Raw genomic sequence first — 19,614 nt, 5'->3', positions numbered from 1 at the left:
ATTAATTATTTATATTGAAGTACAAACATACACTCTTGGTCTCTACAGCCAATGAAACGATGTGCCAGGTCCACAGACACCAACTTTGTTTCACTGTAGTATTTGTGTTCACCACATTTCATTGCGACAATCAATAAATCAATATAAAAGGATTATCATTTCAACATTTGAAGAGATCTGTACGGAACATACAAGAAACCTTGGGTCTAAACTCTTATGAAGCTAGTGCATGGCAAAAAACAGAAAATGACAAGTGGTCACACACGCAGATTTTTCCAGCAATACTAGCACAGCTGAAATATGTAGAAAAAAACAATAAAAGATCAATCAAGAGAGTCGTTATTCCTGACAGGACACACGAAATCGTGTACTGGTGAAGCCATAGTAAATAGCGACATTTATAGTTTATCTAGCGCTGCTCTACAAATTACCGTGCCAAAAAGTTATAAAGAATTGGGTAAACATTGCTTGTGTTCGTAGCAGCTTCATGCGACTCAACATTCGTATGGCAGCCAAGCTCTTTTCATTATAAACAATACCCTCTTCGACTTTTGCCAAAGCAGTCATCATCATAGCATCTTAGCAGTTATAATGTTTAATGCATGGACAACACTAGTAAAACAATGTGCTTCTGCATCCAATTATGTATACACCGAGAGTCTATATGTTATGAGCAGGAGTTGCAGTGTCATTCAATAGAATGTATCAGCTCACCTCGTGATGAAGTACTGGACATCCTTGTGACAGCCATTGTGCTTGCCACGATATGGGTCGTCCCACTCAATGCCCAGCCATGTACCTGCAATCAGAACAGAAGCTTAGTGCACACAATTACAAAAACTCTCACTCACAACAGCACATGTGCACATTACAATGGTACAAGCTACAGCAGCACGAACTATGACAATGCTGAGTGACGAATCTCTAAACAACTAACTTTTATGGTAACACCAGAGTATGCTTGTATCACCAAGCCCGGTAATTTAAGGCCGTATTAACAAATCAACCTTATTCGTATTTTCCTTGCATTTCTTCTTTAACTTTAAAGAGGCCCTGCGACATAATTTGAGCACGTATTCTTCATATCATGCTCAAATTCGATATCGTGCTGTGTATTACACAGCACGATATCCTTGCTGTGTAATACATGGATATCGGTGTGCAAGCGGCAACGCCGAAATTGACGCTGCGACAGAATTTGAGCACGTATTCTTCATATCGTGCTCAAATTCGATATTGTGCTGTGTATTACACAGCACGATATCCTTGCTGTGTAATACATGGATATCGTTGTGCAAGCGGCAACGCCGAAATTGATGCTGCTATAATTTTAATTCACGGGACAAGCAACCTTTACTTCAAGCAATGGCGATACACATCGGCTATTTTTGTTATGGGAACTGGCATCATGTGACATGACGACAAAAACCATTCGCTTTTCATTGGCTTGACGCGACAAGTAGCGTGCAATATTCATACAGTGGTAGCTAGTTCATACGAGCGAATGCCAAAAACAGCAAGAAAACTTGTTATACTGTCTCAGAAAAAAATCATTACTGTTTTCAAATTATGTATCTTTAGGACAATGAACACGACCCTAAGTCTGTAAACAAGGCAATCGTTTGGCAGCAACTAAAGGTAAAAATGCATGCCGCGTCTTTAGCGAATCAAAAATGCGACATGCGGTGGATGCCATTATTTTAATGTAACGAGTCTTGCATGCAAATCGAGAAGTGGCCCCGCCCAAACATCTGTATGTGTCTCATACAGTGTGACCGTGGGAGCGTCTGCTATTCGACACATGTGGTTCATCATAACCATGATAAAGATGCGGTGAAAAAGAGCAGTGGCTAGGCATTGTGTGAAGGCCACCATGAGGTTACATTTTCAGTATGTCTTTATGAGACGCGTACTCCGATTGAAAGCGGTCTTTGACGTCAGCAGGCGAGTGAAAGGGAATGTTGCTTGCCGTCGTCTACTCGAGTTTTGAATTTTGAGGACTCATAAGTTCACTTTTTGTGCAATTTCCATCATTCTTGTTGCATTCGTTTTATAAATCATTGCTACATGTGTTTCAGTGCTAAATAAGGCTGTCGCAAAAGAGTTGCAGGGCCTCCTTAATGCATGCGATAAAAAAAGGTAGGCCAACATTAATTAACTAACCTTGTAGTCATCTTTTACCATGCTACCATTTTTATGCCATTATAGTGCAGCCAGAGTGTACAGAAACTTAAGAAAAATTGACATGAGGATAAGGTTGGTTTATCAATACGAGCTCTATATGTATGACACCAACAACGTAATGATAAGGTGGTTTTTGCGAAATCCCTTGGCTGCAAGACAAAAGAAAGGAAAAATACAACAAAGCAGAGCTTGGTTCCCAAAGACATCTGTATGGGGTTTAATCTAGAGTCACCTATCACAGCGTGCATCATGATCAAATCATGGCTTTGGAACACAAAATCTTTGCTGTACAATAATCACCTCAACTTTCAATTTTAAATGAATAAATGATACTTGTATTGGTGTTCTTTAATACTATTCATCATTCAGTGGTCCTGTATTCAGCACACAAAATAATGACAAAGCAATAGTCACCACTTGTTTAGCTACAGAGTAAGGTAAGTGAATCCTTGCCTACCCTACAACACCTTTACAAATGGCATGTACACTCGCACCTCGATATAACGATACTAGATATAATGAAAGATCAGTTGTAACGAAACAAATGAAGTCTATTCTTGCAATAGACATAGTGTTAAGAATATATCTTTATAATTTTGTTATAATGAGGTAAGAGGGTATAGTCACTTAGCAAAGTGCAGCTTTGGGTTAGCTGGCACTCCAGTGAAGCAACTATAGAGCAAACTTCAGAGACTACACACAAGGGAATGCTACACACACAAGTGCTAACTGCAAAGGTGCGTGGTTACCGTTTGATGTGTTTCTATAGCGAAAATTCAGTTGGGAGTTTGCGCTGGAGTGTGTCGCATTCTCTTACCTGTCATCACTGAAGTGAATGCTTTAGCGATTTTAGTGTACACACGTGTACACACACACACACGCACGCAGACACACACACACACGTGCACACAAGCCCAAACATATAAAAACTAGGGTTGGATCATCGCCCCCCCCCCCTTCCCCCAAGATAAAACACCGGCAGCATCCCAGTGGTGACTATAGTGAGCTCATGTGTTCCACTAGTTGTCCGTTCTACTAGTCGTTTCAGAGCAACTCTTCCAATGCAAGATTACTTTCGCTTGCTCCGCTGACAAGTCGCAGATTCAGGTAGAAATAGTAGGAGCAACGCACGTCATTTCTGTCATTCTGCAAGAAACCTTGGTTGCATGTTTAAGTCGCTACTGAGGTTGCCATGGAAACGTACAGAGCAGAAGCAGGAATAGTTTTTCGGAAATGGTTAGCGTGGCACGTGCATGAATAACTTCCGATGTAATGCTAGCAGACGGAGCATTTCTGTATTTTGCCGGAAAATTTGGCTTGATGCAATCTGAATGATCAATCACGAATTTGGGCGGCCACTACAAATCTCCAAGTGAAAAACGCTGAAAGTATTTGCACCCCCATTTTTGCCTTTGGGGTGTCTTTCCGCCACACGATGAAAAGTATGCACCCTTTGGGGAGCGTCTTTTGTCCCACAACAGTTATAGTCGCCTGCCTTGTCCACATTTCCTTTCTTGAATATGTTACTTCTCTTTCGGAAATGCTATATCATGTTGATAACGAGTGTGCCATTCGTGACCACGCAGTATCTGATGTGAGGCATTAAAGCAAAGAAAAGCTGCAAGGAAGAAAACTGACGTATGTGAAGAAGACACCCCGAAAGGTGCAACTGTTCTTGGAGTGAATACTCCAAAGAGAACGGGTGTATATGAAGCATCTTTCTGCCACACAATAACAATCTGCATCTTGCTTACTTGTGTTTCTTTTCTCAACAACTGTGTGCTCACTACTTTCCGATAAAGAATGCTATGACAGGCTTGGTGAACAGGAAGTACTGAGCAGGCAGCAACAACACCAGGAAAGGTACGCAGGATAGATGATTATTGTTTCAGAAAAACACCTCCATAAATGCACTTTCATTTTAAGGTGGAAAAGGGGGAGTAAGAACAGTGGCTCCCAAGCTCCACACTCAATATAGCAATCTGGAGTAAGTAAACATTCAAAATTTAAAATATGAATTTGACAGCTGCTGCTACTAAATTGAGAAATTACCTCTTCAAAGTTGTCATGTGATCATTCTGTCCAAGTATCTCCAAACAACGCAATAGGCATTGCACAGAATAGGGGCAAAAATACAGTAACAAGGGGGCAACTATTTTTAATAGTCCTGTGGTAGAACTACCGCTGGTAGTCAAAAAGTTGAGTTTTCTCTTTCCGGTTTATCGCTTTTTTTTTTGCAAATGCTAGATCATTCAAGCGCATTAGTTCCCAACTACTAACCAGGCTTTCCCTATCTGGGTAACTAAAGAATAGTTCAAGCAAAGCAATTGATTATTTGACAAAGCAATTTCTTCAAGCAACGTACAATGCTATAGTATATTGGATGTAGCTCTACCAACATACACAATCAATCACACCACACGGACTTGCTTTGACTTTTTGTCGGCAATGTCATAGTGTGCACCAAGTATGATTACACTTTGCTTTTTATTGAAGACTTTCTTCTTTGAACTGACATATATAAATAGCAAGATGATTCAAATTGGCTGAAATTATGTAAATGACCTTTTATTGCTTGACAGACACCACACTACCCCAATATTTCGCTTTTCACAAAACAAAATTTCACACAAAAATTTGATTTAAAAGGTTTATTTTCTTCTGCTTTGACTCAATGACATCACTGTCTAAAACTATCGCCTTTACTTTTTTGCAAAATGATGCACATTAGCAAATTGTCAATCACACCAGTGTCAAACTCACTCTGTCAAAGGTGTAAACTCGTGCTACTGGTACTAGGTATCAATGTTACTCTGTAAAGAGCATGAATGATATAAATGCTGTTGAGAATGAATGCAAAGCTATCGTATCCTCACATACTCAGGTTACTTAACCTTAAAATATCCAACCGACAAACATTTCACACATAAACCCTACGCCGCAGAATCAGTGATCAGAAAACATTTCACGTGTACCAACAGAAATCCACGGATGTGGAACAGCACGTGTCATGTCATGAACGCAGCCTTATTTTACAGTTTCGTGTAAGTTGTCAGGTGATCTCTGATGCAAACAACACTTGTGCAGTCTCATTCAAACGTCAGGAGAACGAAACAGCAAATGCAATGAACCAGCAGGGACGTCTCTCTCACCCTTTGTGTCCACCACGGGTCCACAGTAGCGCACAACGCCGTAGTGACCGTCACAGGAGACGCGCGTGCCCACGGCCACCTCTCCGAGTTCCTGCTCGCCCATGGTCCGAGTTTAGCGCGCATCTGAAATAAACGCGCGCCCGACCATGTGGCGTGAAATGGGTCACACCGAGTTTTACTTTGCTGCGTTTCTCTCCTAACGGCGGGTTCCCTCCGAGCGAAAGTTTCCACGGCTGTCGGGGAAGAGAACTAATGAAAAAATAAAACAAAAAAGAGCTAATGCCCAAGACCTTCGCACAAACCGCTTCCCGTGTCTTGAACATCTGAACGCTGCTAATAAAACCACACTGCACGCTTAATTTTGACAAGTTGCCTGCCCCTGAAAATAGTCACGCGTTCGGCCTTGCGGGAATGTGCGTGCTTATTTCGAATGCCTAGGCAATCTAGACGCAGCCAATGAACGAGACATGATAGACAAGCAGTTGTCACGGAAGATATGACACAGATCGCCATGCACGTAACTATGCGACACACCACATTATAAAAACCACGTTGTGACATGCAATAGCTGGTCATCATCCAAATGGAGAGATGGATATTGAATGCAACTGCGCCGCTAAAATCCCGAGATAAGAAAGGCACGAGCAATATGACTGCCAGTGGGTAGGAACACTATTTTTACTACTCAATGCAGAGCTGTTGGCGCAGGCTGGTACGAAGCGGGTTGCGGCGAAGCATGACGCGCAACTGAAAACGATACGGCGAACGTAAGCGACGCAGTCTAGGATTAGCACACGAGCAGTCGAGTTGAAACGACAAATCGTCGACAACCGACATCACGAAGTAATCGATAAATCTACGAAAGTCGTAATGTTGTCTTACACGAAAACTGGCATCCGTCGGTAATCGTCAATCCGTGCTTTCGGAACGAGCGTGGGCGAGCGATGGCCGTATTGGTGCAACCGGCGACCGAGGACTTCAATCGGCTAGCTATTCCTTTCATAACGCACAACAGTGAGGACAGGTGCACGTGAAAACGATACGGCCAGACGAAAGTGGACGGGAGGCACGCGAACGCCGGAGCAGCCTACATTTATTTTATTTTTTTCTCCCATGGAAAACGTCCAAAATATAGCGTCTGGGTTAGCGGATGGCTGCGTCAACGGGACGGCTTCTGAGTAACGAAACAAACAGCGCAATAGAGGTGCGATCTAGGAGAAAAGCTTTCTCGAGCCCCGCACAACCGACACGCGAATGAAAAGATACGGTGCTTTGTTGTACGCGCTAGCGATTAAACAACACATCGTGCACAGGTGTACTACGCACAGAGTGTTATCCTCGGGCTGGGCGAAGGTCGTTCCTTGTTGCAGCGCCGAAGACGTTGCTTGCTTTCAGAGGAGGTCTTCTTGAGTCGCGAGAAGTTTTTCACTTGTGCGGCCCGATCAGCTCAGGTTGTTTGTGAGGGCCAGCGTCGTTCTATGAACAGTCTCGATTTTGTCTTTCGGGGTAAGGCATATCCAGCGCGTTTTGTTTTAGTTCTATCAGCTAAGTAAACTGCTGAGCGGCCGCGCACGACAGCACTCACTCGCAGAACAAAGAGGTGTTTACAAGCAAAGAAACCAAAATAAATTAACAGCCGAAGATATTTGACGGAAGTGGAAGCAGCCTTCGCGACGACCGCGACCTCTGTAAACTTCGTTTCTTGTAGCGCTGGTTACTGTTTTGCTTCAAGCAATTTTTAAGCACTTCTCTCTTGGCTTCAGTGACAAAGTTTTGTTATTTATCTAGCAGTTCTCAATATTTCCGGTTTCACCGTGTTTGTTTGATGGCGTCTGCATCTCTTGCGGTTTTGGCACGTGCTGCGTTGTGATGTGTTTGTGAACAGCTTGGAATTAAACTCTCCGTACAGTATGGGTTCCAAGGTCTTCTGCATCGGCAGGGTACGTGCGTTTGCGCATGTTCAATAACCCATAAGAATACCAGTTCAGCGCCGAGCTGGCAATGCAATCGCACTTCGTATGCAGTTCCGCAACTCGCAACTTTAGCAAGCGTTTTAGCGACTTGTGTATTACATTGAACTAAGAAAAGAAATGGTGACAGACATATCTTCAGACAGTCTCCGAATTTTATCGGTGCCCATATGAAGCCATACGGCTTCTCGATCTTTGCAACTTTAGCTAGTGCGAAAAACCTAAAATACCGCATGCAACTCGTCGTGCGCGATAGTCACCGTAGTTTTTCGTCGTTATTTCTGCTTTCAGGTTCTCGCCGATGCTCTGAGGAATGGTTTAACAGCTGACGTTCTGGCCGCGAGTCCTACTCGGTGCATGGTGCCTGCGCAGCTACTTCGATTGAACGGACTGGTCACCACACGTCAAGCCCGGCTTTGCTCGCAAGTCGCGGCTAACCAGGCAGCACAACAGGTAAGCACTACTCCTGATTGAACGGTGGCTGGACTGCGGAGCTTAAACTTCTGTTGCGGTCCAGTAAGTATGAATTGTTCAGGTCTTCCGGTAATCTCCTATAGAAATATTTTATGGCAGAATAGAAATTGGACAGAGCGTTGTACAGCAGTGCACTACACATGTGTACAACAAATACCAAAGCACTTTGCGTCTGTTGTGCCAATGTCCTGCTGTTGCACCGCACTACATTCCAAAACAATATGATGAACCAACAAGCCAAACTAAATGAAACCAACAGACAATTGACCATATATATATATATATATATATATATATATATATATATATATATATATATATATATATATATATATATATATATATATATATATATATATATATATATATATATATATATATAGGGTCATTAGTTTAGCGGTTGTGGGTTGAGACCTCAATCCATTAAAAGCAAACCCTATTTTTATGTTGGCCTGATTGCCTATTTATATTTATTTGTTTGATTGAGTCCAACGATCTTTCCGAACAATCTTCCTTCTTTCATTCTAACCAACTAGCCCACAACTGTACCGTAGAAAATACAGTATAACTACAACGTTTCGAAAATGAGCATGTCTATGAAGTAGAAGTATATTACCTGCATTAAGAATTGCAGTTTTATGTTAGATTATTAATAAGATTACTCAAATTAAAATTTTAAACCTTCACTCTAGGTTGTATTTTACTCTGTGAAATTGAAATTAGGCAGCAATGAAACCGTGTTGATTCAGGAGAAATCCAGGTACTGTCATCATTTTCATATGTCTATGCATAGACATATATGTATCGTAGATCTAAACTTGCTCATGTGTAGGCTTACATAATTATATGCCTGTACGTGTGCTTGCTATAAATTATCGTGAGACACATACATTGAGGTCAATATCTTTTGGGTTTTGTCTTCTCCAACATTGTTGTGCATAAAAAATTCAATCCAATTCATCAGAGCGGAAAACACAAGTTCAAATCTTGGGCATCACGCATCAGCGTCCTTGTGTACAGGCCTCGGAACCACATTTTCCTGCCGTGCTTCTTCCCATTCCAAGCACACTTGACCTTGATCTCTGCTCGATTTCAGGATGCCTCCTTACACGTTTCCGAAGACCAATCCGGGGTGACTGTAGGAGACAACGGAGAACCGGACAAGCTCTATAAGAGAATCGAGCTCGAAGTCCGAGGTCACGACACCGCAGTTCTCAAGAGCTACAAGTGGTACGCGTTGGAGGCCGCAAAGCTTTTGGACATCAAAGTCTCAAGAACGTGAGTTACCTTCTTTCGTGATGGTTCACCTCTCCTAGATGACTCACAATGAGGCTTTCATTGGCAAGTGAGTAAACATATTGGTCCAGGAGGAGATCGTTTTAGCGAGCAGCGTACCTGCATTCACCCAGCAAAACTCAGGTGTCTGGTTTGCGTGAGCTTGGATGTGAGCTGATATCCTCGTGAGCTGGTTACAGTGCTCAGGCAGAAACACTGGTTAGAGGAATGAGTGGGAAGACGAGAAGTCTATATTAGCATTAGGCAGTTATTTGAAGAGATCTCAAAGAGCGCCAATGCAAGCAAATCCTGTATGCACTCACACACACGCACACACATACACACACACACAGAGTGTTTCAGAAAAATTTGTCCGATTTTCTTTTAAAAATAGCAAAATGTGGCATCTGCTCACTGTCTTCACATTTGCTTTTTTATAGTGGTGGGCATCTTAAGATGGTTGATTGAGGACGTCGTTTGGGAAAGCAGTCAAGAAAGCTAAATTAACTTTTATTTAGCAGAGTTGGGCAGTTAAGTCGAATGGGAAAATCTAAGTCCTTTGTGCGAAGAACCCATTGCAGTTTTGAGACTGAAAAAGCGGCCTCTAGTAATAATTGTGAAGCAAATGTATTTTCCCGAATTCTGCGGCAAAACCGAAACACGGAGGAGCGCAGCAGCCATATTCGTAGAGACTTCCATGAGGATTGAGCGTCGTTATATAAACCATCAGCCAACTTCGTTGTGTGAATGTGTGGGCTGTGCTTGCAGTAATAGCATGCATGATGCACATATGTGAACGAATGGGAAAGAAATACACCTCTGTAATTGACGTTATTCTAGTTTTCTGCTTGTTGCACTCATTGGTGCCTTGGTTTTTATTTCGCTGCTGAATATTCCTGAACTTCATTACATCACAATATTTAATATAAACTGCATTTCTATATCTCGAAGCTGCAATGAGTTCTTTGCATGAAAGATTTCAATTCTTCCATTGGGTATCACTGCATTACTCTATTAGTTAGAGTCAATAAATTTAACTTAAATTCTGACCAAAATGTTGTCTTCAGTCATCGTAAGGTGCAAGCCACTACAGAAGAAGCACTTGTGAGGACAGCAAGCAAATATCACATTTGCCTGATTTTTTCTTTAGAATAGTGGACACATTTCTTGAAACACCCTTTATATACGCTTTGCATTCAGTGAATGTTCGCTTCCACTAGTGAAACACCATACTCTCTGTCTTTAACCTTTCAACTGTGTGTTAATGTACAGGTATGAATCTAATCTAACAAGCCATCTTGTTGCATATGTTAACTAGACTTAGGCCCAGAAAACAATGCAGTGACTTAGCCAAGAATAACAGTGTTGTAGCCAGGAAATTTTTTTTTGTGTGGACGAGTACACTTTGACCAGGTTTGTTGAACGTTCGCAGGTAGTTGTTCTTGAGCATAGGTTTATGCTAGCTAGGTATCCTTAGGTGGGTAGATATTGCGGGTCAGGCACATCTCGGCTCTGTGGACTCTCTGAACACTGGCGCTCCGTTGCTCAACTTACGCCGAAGCTTGGGCGTGCCAAAGTTTTGTTGCAGTAAGCTCTCGAACTTCTTGACCCACTCGCAAACCCTTTTTCTGTCAATACTGAAGTGGCGAGCTGTCGTAGGCACATTCCTTCCCGCCTGGCGATGCCATTGTACGACTACATTTTATTTTTTTTTTACTGTATAGGAATGCATGTTTAAAGTCGCCGTTGTCACGTTGGGAACCTACAAATGACAATAGCAAAATGGCAGGCATCGTGCCAATGCCAGCGAATGTGGTCACGTGACCAATTTTCGCATTGGATTTTGGATTAGGCAAGAACGTAGCTGTTGGCGCAGTTTCGGTTTCGGCAGTTCGGGATGATTCGACAGAGAGTGGCTGGTTGATAGGAAGGGCGCTTGCTCGGTAGATATCGAAACTAGGAAATTTTCACGGTATACGAGGGGGGCACTTACGTGGGTGGGAGCGTTTAATTGGTATTTTACGGTATGTGTTTGTGGAAGGTCACTCATCCTATACAAGATACATTGAAGTCTCAACACCAACATGCTTCTACTCAAATCTAGGGTGTTGATGGCTTTTAAAAAGTAGCATGGACTTTGGACCAAAACTGTTCAAACTTACTGCCTCTTTTTTTTATATATTTTGAGGAAATGCACACATCGGAGTTCAGATGCTGTGTTTACTAGCAATGCTGTGTTTTGTGTTTTCTTTCTCTGTTCCTTTCAGTGCGTGCCGTAACATGTCAGAGTCCAGAGTGCTATTTTGCTCATCCTTCAGCAGTGCCAAATAAGGCAGCAATGTGTGCTGTGGGCATGCCACGAAAAAGCTACATAATAATAACCTCGTCCCTCTCTTCGGGCCTTTCGGTATTCCTGTAGTTGGTTGTAACGCCCCTGGCAAAATCTGGTCATGTCGGCTTAGAAAGAACCCGTTTGTCTGCCCGCAGCTGGGCCCGCTTCCTGCTCTGCCTCCTCGCGAGACGATAAAGATCACTCGGCTAGGAGGAGAGGCAAGCCAGTGAACGGAGCATAGTGAAGGAAAGAGTGAAACCAACGAGCCATCGGTAAGGGATGCAACCATCGAGCGGGGATGCAACCATAGGGAGGGGATGCAAAGTGGACACACTCCCCCCTCAAGCACTGGCTCTGAAGCCCCACACGGGTCCTCTGCCACTCCCATACCGCAATGGAATATTGGTTTACCCCCTCCCTCCCCCCTCATCAAAAACCAAATGCTGGTGACACCCATGTGAGTGAGGGTCATGTTTCGATCATCAGACTCGTGTGACTTCCCTATTGTGGCACCATTAAAAAAAATTGCCACGGTTGACTTGTTCATGACTGCAACACCACAACTAAGTTTCAACCTTGTTGCTTTAGGGGTTTCTAGGGTACTGCTTTGAGCATTTGGAAATGTCGTTACTGTGTGGCAGAGCGATTAAGGTCCCATATTTTCTCTCCTGGCCAGGTGGCAACCGAAGAAGGTGCACGAAAGGTGGACCCTGCTGAAGGCCCCATTCGGCAAGAAGAAACACATGGTCCAGTACGAAATGAGGACGCACTTTGAAGTCATTGAGGTACCCTCTTTTATTGTGACACAGTCAGGGGTCTACATAACGAATACAGATATAACGAGTTTTCGGTTGTAACAAAGTATACATCAATAGTCTTGTCCTTAGTGCATGGTGGTGAATGTAGACTTGTGTAACGTACTTTTGAATATAACACAGCCATGTTTTGTGTCAGGTGAAACTTCATTTTTATGAGGTTTAGACTAGGCTTGTGCAAAGAGTGAATTTTACGTAGTAGCAGGATTTGACTTTCTGTACAATGCAAGTGATAACCAGTAAAATATGTTGTTTTAAAATTTACTGTACCTAGTGCCTATCAGCCCATATAACAAGCTTTTCTACTTAAAAATGATTATTCGATGTGGGCGTAATATGTTCATTGAACCCTGTAGTGGGTCTTCGCATCAGTGCAAACTCCCCTCGGATAGGTGTTTTCACAGCTTAGCGTTCTTTTACTGCAGTAAAACCACCTTTACAGGGTGTTACATGCGAATAAATATAACATTTGCATACTTTCTCGGCTTGGCACCTCTCTACTGCAGTGGAACTACCCTTGTAAGGGTCACATCTAGTATATTATACATTTATTCATTTATTTCGAATACGGTACTTCGAAATTTTCAGTAATTCAGTTCATTTGGCATTTGGCCCCTACAGGTACTGTGGCATGCTTCAGTTTCTATGTGCAGTAATCACTGAACTGCTCTGGCATTCTACGCGATCCTACTTTGAGTGCTAAGTAGTTATGGTTAACTAAGCAGACAGCATAGACAACAGAGTCACCAGTAGACGACAACATGGGCATTGAAGTGAAAGAGAACGACCAGCAAGGAAGGAGCATAAGGAACTGAGCCTCTGCAATATAGTAGCCTTGGTTTTAAAAGAAATCGCTCTACTCAGCAGTGTTTTCAGTGCCTGCGTTGCTCCCTGCTGTCAGTGTGGTTTCTTCAGCAACATTCTACCAACTAGCCCAATGTAGCACACATCTACGGGCTGTGGCAGGTCGCACGTTTGAATCGTAGCCTCAACCCAACCACGTTATGATGTTGGCAGACCGCAGTGACTTTGATCTACTAAGCTTTTGGTGCATACAAAAAAAAAGCTTATTGAATTTGCCTGCACCGCTGCTAACCAGCTGCTGTTAGGCAAAAAATAACCTCAAAACTTCATTATAACAAAGCTGAGTCAAGAAAGTAAGTTCATTATATCCAAAAATTTGTTATAAAATTATCTTCCATACAATGTATCTATTGCAAGACTATCTTTCATTCACTTCGTTATAACCAATATTTTGTTATATTTTTGTTTGTTTTGAGGTCTGAGTGTAATTACGTTGCAGAAATGGAGCAGATAAGGCAATCTCAAGATAACGTGGGAGACTACACAGGCCTGAGCTCTGCCAATCGCCAGTATACTCGTTTTGCTTCTTTAAACCACCGCCCAACATTTGCAAAACAACTCTTGCAAAAGAAAATAATTTTGGTGTGTCCCGTCATCTATATGCTGGACATATAAACAAATATAACTGGTTCTAAATATTTTGACAACTGGCAGAGAGCATGTTTTTATTATTGCGCTGGTTCATGTCCCTTCCAGTGTCTCAGGAGTGTAGCCAATGCAAGTTAGCATGCCACGTATGTGCCCGATTCGGCAAACGATAAATTTGAAGAGCTTTTTATGAATTCAAGCTCCCACAATAGTGAATAATTTATGCTTTTTGTTCTGAATCAGTAGTTAACTATTTTGATTAGTAAATTGCTTATAAATTACTCATGCTTGTTGATGTACTTGTACTTGTAATTAGTGCAACTATTTATATGATGAAATAATGCTCGATAAAAATGTTTCTATGTGTCGTGCAGGGCATCCTTCAGCACTGCTAGCACATTTTCCCATAATAGTGAAAGAAGAAAACCTGGCAGGGAGTGCAGAGCACTGCCGAAAAAACCCGGCAGTGAAAGGGTTAATGATGGGGTATTTACACGTCATACTCAAATCATGCAATGGCTGCCCCGATCCAATTTTCTCGTCCACCACAGTGGATCAGTGGCTACGGTGCTCTCCTGCTGACCTGAAGGTTGCGAATTCGATCCTGGCCGTGGTGGTCGCATTTGGCTGCAGACGAAATAATTGAGGCTTGTGTGCTTTGCAATGTCGGCGCACGTTAAAAAACACCAGATGGTCAAAATTTTCGAAGCCTTCCACTTCCGTGTCTTTCGTAATCATATCGTAGTTTTGGGAGGTAATACTGTAGATATTATTATTATTATTATTATTATTATTATTATTATTATTATTATTATTATTATTATTATTATTATTATTATTATTATATTCTCCTCATACTTTGTTTTTTGTCCTTTAGCACAACAAAGACAAGCACATGACCAGGGCCATAATCTTGCCATTGACATTTAGTTCTCTGCAGTACCTTGCGGAGTTCCTCTGTTTATTGTAAACATTGTGCCTGCGTGCTCACTGAATCATTTAACCAAACAGCATCAAAGTTTGCAGAGTATATTTTATTTCCTAAATAACTGCAAGGCTTTTACCAGTGCTGCCAACAGTCGCAGCAAACGCATTGGTGGCAGCTCTCTGTTTCGTACCTGCTACTTTTACCGAATCTCCCATGTAGATTATGAATGGAGATTCGTATGATGATCTTACGAATGTCTGTGACGTTTTAAGTAGGATAAACTGTTCTACACCTTAGCTCTAGAAGTATGAATTTACGTATATTTCGTGTTATATCTTGTTTTGAATCACTTTGCACTATATACATTGCTTACTCAGCTGACACTGTGTTTCTTGCCTCACCTTTGTTGGTTCTAGCTCAAGCACCTGACAGGCTCTACGGCTGACACCTATCTCGAATACATTCAGAGAAATCTTCCAGAAGGAGTCGCCATGAAGGTCACAAAGGTGGGACATTTCTTTTTTGGTTTAGGATCATCTTTGTAGTGAGCTATAACAAGAAAAATGAGCATTAAGCGGTATTGAACACTGAAAACATAACATTGAGCATGCCGTGCATAATATACTGGACAGAGGATACAGTGCTTTTTCTTTTTTTAATCTTTGTTTCGTTTCTGTAAAACCTAAAGATTCAGTGTATATAGAGTGAAACTGAATGAACAGTGGCGCTACTTTAGGAACTGAAGTCTGGAAGTTACATGTTAAAGTTTGTGTGATATATCAAAGGAATCATGAACGAAAATCGTAAAAACTGACGAAAACTTTGAATTTCTACTCGGCAGATACGACTGCTCTGATAAACAGAGTTAACTTGCTGCATTTTTAACAGTTGGCTGAATTCTCGACTGATTGTCAGCGTGCAGCGGCTGCACGCGTGTGCGAGCCGTAATGTCACAATCGCCGTGGCTTATGCAGGGTGCGCATGTTCCTGTACTCCTCTTACTTCTGTCCACCTCTTCTTTCGTGCCACCCTCCCTCTTTCAGATTTCTTTATCGATACGAATACAAGAATGTTACGTGTGTTTATTCCACAAAAAGCGCTGATGCTTCGTTCCACAAAAGCGCTTCAACCCAACAGAGAGTGTTGTTCGGTATTGGTGTCATTCGTAGTGGTTTATGCACCGTAGGAGAAGCTGACCAGGCCAAGAGATATGGACAAGGGCTAGCATTGTTGGCTTACTTATTTCGGGCGTGTGTAACGTCGCCAAACGAGATCTCTTCTAGATGACCACGTAGCAGCTAAATGCAGCAGTTTGTGAAAAATGCATTAAATTCATTATTTTCCTGTAGTTTCTGCCTGAAATGAATATTGTGTCTATCGATTTGAGGACCCAATCTTTCACATTGGTTGAAAATCTTGGGTGCAAAAATTTGTTTAATTATCATTTTGAAGGAGGCTCGCAACGAGTGCAGTATTTTATTCCAATAGACCGGTTTTACAATAGTGAGAGGGGCATGCACAGCAGAACATTGTCATTGCAATGGCAGTAGCTCTCATTGATTTTCTGTCGCACTAAACTTAAACCCAATTTTCGACTGAAATCCCAGCGACTGTGATGTTGCCAAATTTTCCACTAAACTTTATAGGACGGTTAGGGAGAGCATCTGCTCAACTGCCCTCCTTTCTACGGGATTTTTCCGAAGAGTGTTGTAACATACCCTCTAATTGGCTTCCTGCAGTGAGGTGTAGGAAAGGTTGCTGTGTAGGTGTAAGACTCAATTTACGAGCTGTCGTTGAACAAAGCACCCTTTCATTTTTAGTCTTGAAATGAAACCGTCACGACCAAGATTGCTCATCATGCCTGTTTTGAACCTTTCATCGTTAAGAAGATGCTTACTTTTCTTCCTTTCTGCCTAGACCACGCTGGAAAGGCTACCGAGTTACATCAAGCCTCCAGTGCATGAAACCAGTGATGCCCAATCAACGTTACTAGAGGACACCTCGAAATGAAGAATTAGTTATGCGCAGTAACAAAACGAAGGAAATCATGACGCATTTTCGAATTCTAGTGAATGGAAAATGACTGCCCTCACTGAATAAAAGTTTTGTTAGCAAGCAACATTTTCTCTCTCATTTAACCACAGCCAAGGCCTGGTGGAAGAGGATGCAAAATAATACAGCATTTACTGGGCGTCATTTGCGTTAGTGCTGGGAACCCATTGGTTCTCCAATGGTCCATATTCTTGCAATAATTCAGTTGAGGTTTTTTCACAAGAAAATTAATAATTTATTGGATAGCATGATATGGTCTCTTTTTCGAAAAATCTTTTGTGAAGTAAAAAAAAAAACGCCAAGCCTGTGCTGAATGCGCAGGGCTGTCACAGCGAAAGCTAGAAGAACAGCCTTTAAGGGCCTTTTTTAACACTCTCTTAGAATCTGCAACACCCACTACACCATTAATTATTCTGTAATAGGCAGGTATTCACTATGCCATTGTTCATCATGCTTCAGAGAAGTGTGGTATCCACTAAACACTTGCAATGAATTTCGTGCGAATTTTGTTTTTCATTTGGTGGCTGTTGTTGAGGAAGGATTATGCCTGAAATGAGTATGAGTTAATAGGTGATGAAGAACAAGCTATTGTAATGGGCTGGAGCATTGTACGACCCACTTATTATGCAACTCGCATTCTGTGACGCCTGTTGTTCCTATGCTGTTCTAAAATACTTTATTACTCATATTAACACGGTTCCTTTCCCGACATCAAGCCTGCCTAAGGCAAGTTGGGGAACGAGCCCAAAGCATCGACGTGGCTTAGTGGTAGAATACTGGGCTGGCACGCAGTGTACTGAGGTTTGAATCCCAGTACGTTTTTGGTGTTTTTTTTTTTAGTTTTTTATCATTTCATGCAATAGTGGTTACGGACACTGGCCGCTGCGGACAACTACGGTGCCGCACATGACCTGTGTTGTGATCTCGTAACAGCTTTCGCTGTAAAAATTTCTTTGGACCCAACTTGGAATCAGGAGCCATAACACAAGGTCCACATAACAAGCACAGAGAATACTATTCTTCGATGGGATGTTAAGAAGTTTTTTTCACACAAATGCACATATCTGAATAGAGTAAAGGCTCATTAATTTGAACTCAAAGGAGACTATAAAATTATTCTAATTTAGCAGAGCTCAAATTAACGAGCAGTCACTAGAATGAATGGACAACGCGCCACACTGCTTGGGCAGATATATGTGTCCTTTCGCATATATATATACTATATGTGTGTGTGTGACGCTACGAGGAATGGGCGACGTGGCTACGCCATGTTTATTCGAAAGCACTTCTTCCTTCTTGGCTTCTACCAACCATCGCTTCCTTCTTACGTCACATGATTCCCCCCCCCCCCCCCGAAAGAATGCGTGAGCTATAATCTACAAAGCCTGAACAAGTGTAGTGTCATAACAAAAATAATTACAGAAAATGCAGTAGTTCCATGTCACATGACAGTTCCATGCACTTGCACAAAAACATTCACAGGAATGGCAGTCCGGCGATATCTAGGAGACCTCAGGTGGAAGAGGTTGGCTGTTCCGTTTTGGAAAGCATAATCATGCCTTCAGCGTGGAAAACGATGATGACACAGCCTGGTTAGTAGTGAGGAAGGAACAAGGTTGGGAGTTCTTGTAGCGTTGGAAGGTCGGATGTCTCATGCATTGGATTCTGAGTCATGGCTGCGACAGATGCTTTGCTTCTAGAATGCGTGCTTCTTGGCGGATTGTGACGGTGTGATGTCTGAGTGCTAGCGGTATGCAAGAAGTGCTTCTGCATCTCTCTTGGCGTTTTCCGTGGTGTTGCGGTTTGTGTAACTGCAGGCGCCGGGAGCGTCTCTGGCTTCTTTCCTTTTTTGACGTCTTGGAATAGTCTTTGGGTTGGAGGTCTTATTTTCCACTGCTCTTCAATTGATGAGTGTGCTTCCGTTAAATTTCACGTTCGTCGATGCCTTCATTACAGTCTCTCTTGTTGTCGCATGACTTTGTTGGCTTGGCTTTCCTTGCTTTGCTGATATTGCTCAAGAGATGACTGTAGTGGAGCCTCTTTCAGAATTGGACATTCATGTCTTTCGCAAGTTGACGTGTTCTGTAGACAGCTGGTGCATTTTGAACTGGTGTCTTGTTTATCGGGCATGGTTGGTGGTGCACCATCATTGCTAGCATGCTCTTCAGAGGTTTCGGTGACATTGTTCAATACGAACGCTTCTGAAAGACAACTGCGTACGAGGTTTGATGTATGATGTACTTCTGAATTGGTTGGATTCTTGAATTGGTGAGCACTGCATGAGGATACCACAGGTTACGGGGCATCACCAGGTTCGAACTGCAGATTTTGGCAAGTCTGCAGTGCCATAAAAGTGAAGTCTTGCGATGAAAAACATTCAGAGTTGACAGGTAGTTCATCAGGGTCTTCTTTTTCGCTGTTCACTATGAGTGGTTCTTGCACCTGGTAGCGTGCGACGTTCGATGCGTCTGAGCCTTCTGCGTTTGGAGTTTCAAGTGCGCACTAGACAGCGACACCGCAACCGGCGTGGCTCAGTCAAATTTCAGTTGTGAATGGCCCTCTTTCAGTTTGACTAACGATGCTAGCTGTTCTGGCACATGTATATGCACAGAAGGGCCAGAGCCTGACTGAGTATCTTCCGAGTTTCTCGCCTCCACATCAACCGTAGTGAGCCTGTGAGATTCGAGGTGAGTGTTGTGAGCAACTGAAGAGCCCAGCGATGGAAAAGCAGGAGGTGGTCGAAGTGCTTGAGATGGGGAGTACAATGCACGGCGTGGCTCCCTAACGTGAGTGCTACGGTGCAGTGATGACGTAAAGGTTGGTTTTCGATCGGGCAGTTGCAAAACGCGGTGCGGTGGACAGTGCACTCTTCCTGTAAAGAGGACTGGCTGCCTTTCAGTGAGAGGGTGCTTTAATTGGTCTTGTTTCAAAGGCTGATTGATTCTTGGTGTCCCAATGCGTGAGCAGTGCTTTTAACTGT

General features: G+C 42.6%; 2 protein-coding genes across 2 annotated transcripts in view; one reads left to right on the top strand and one right to left on the bottom strand.

Annotated features, from left to right (window-relative positions):
* Positions 1-6,993, bottom strand: part of LOC142765514 (tubulin-specific chaperone E-like) — a 34,311-nt gene extending 27,318 nt beyond the window's left edge. The window contains exons 1-3 of the mRNA XM_075866619.1: positions 6,663-6,993; positions 5,337-5,459; positions 715-799 (exon numbers count right to left, since the gene is read on the bottom strand). Of these exons, the coding sequence (XP_075722734.1) occupies positions 715-799; positions 5,337-5,439 (188 nt within the window). The 5' untranslated portion in view covers positions 5,440-5,459; positions 6,663-6,993. The remainder of the gene's footprint in view (positions 1-714; positions 800-5,336; positions 5,460-6,662) is intronic.
* A 126-nt stretch (positions 6,994-7,119) lies between these two features.
* LOC119167354 (mitochondrial ribosomal protein S10) lies at positions 7,120-16,701 on the top strand. The gene is made up of 6 exons (XM_037418823.2): positions 7,120-7,276; positions 7,598-7,759; positions 8,877-9,058; positions 12,064-12,172; positions 14,999-15,088; positions 16,500-16,701. Exons 1-6 carry the CDS (start codon positions 7,247-7,249, stop codon positions 16,590-16,592), a joined length of 666 nt encoding a protein of 221 aa, XP_037274720.2. The 5' UTR covers positions 7,120-7,246; the 3' UTR covers positions 16,593-16,701.
* Positions 16,702-19,614: the final 2,913 nt, after the last annotated feature.

The sequence above is a fragment of the Rhipicephalus microplus genome, chromosome 6, assembly GCF_043290135.1.
Source record: "Rhipicephalus microplus isolate Deutch F79 chromosome 6, USDA_Rmic, whole genome shotgun sequence".
Taxonomy (NCBI): domain Eukaryota; kingdom Metazoa; phylum Arthropoda; class Arachnida; order Ixodida; family Ixodidae; genus Rhipicephalus; species Rhipicephalus microplus.
The sequence above is the reverse complement of the archived record's forward strand: the minus strand, read 5'-3'. Positions and strand labels throughout refer to the sequence as shown.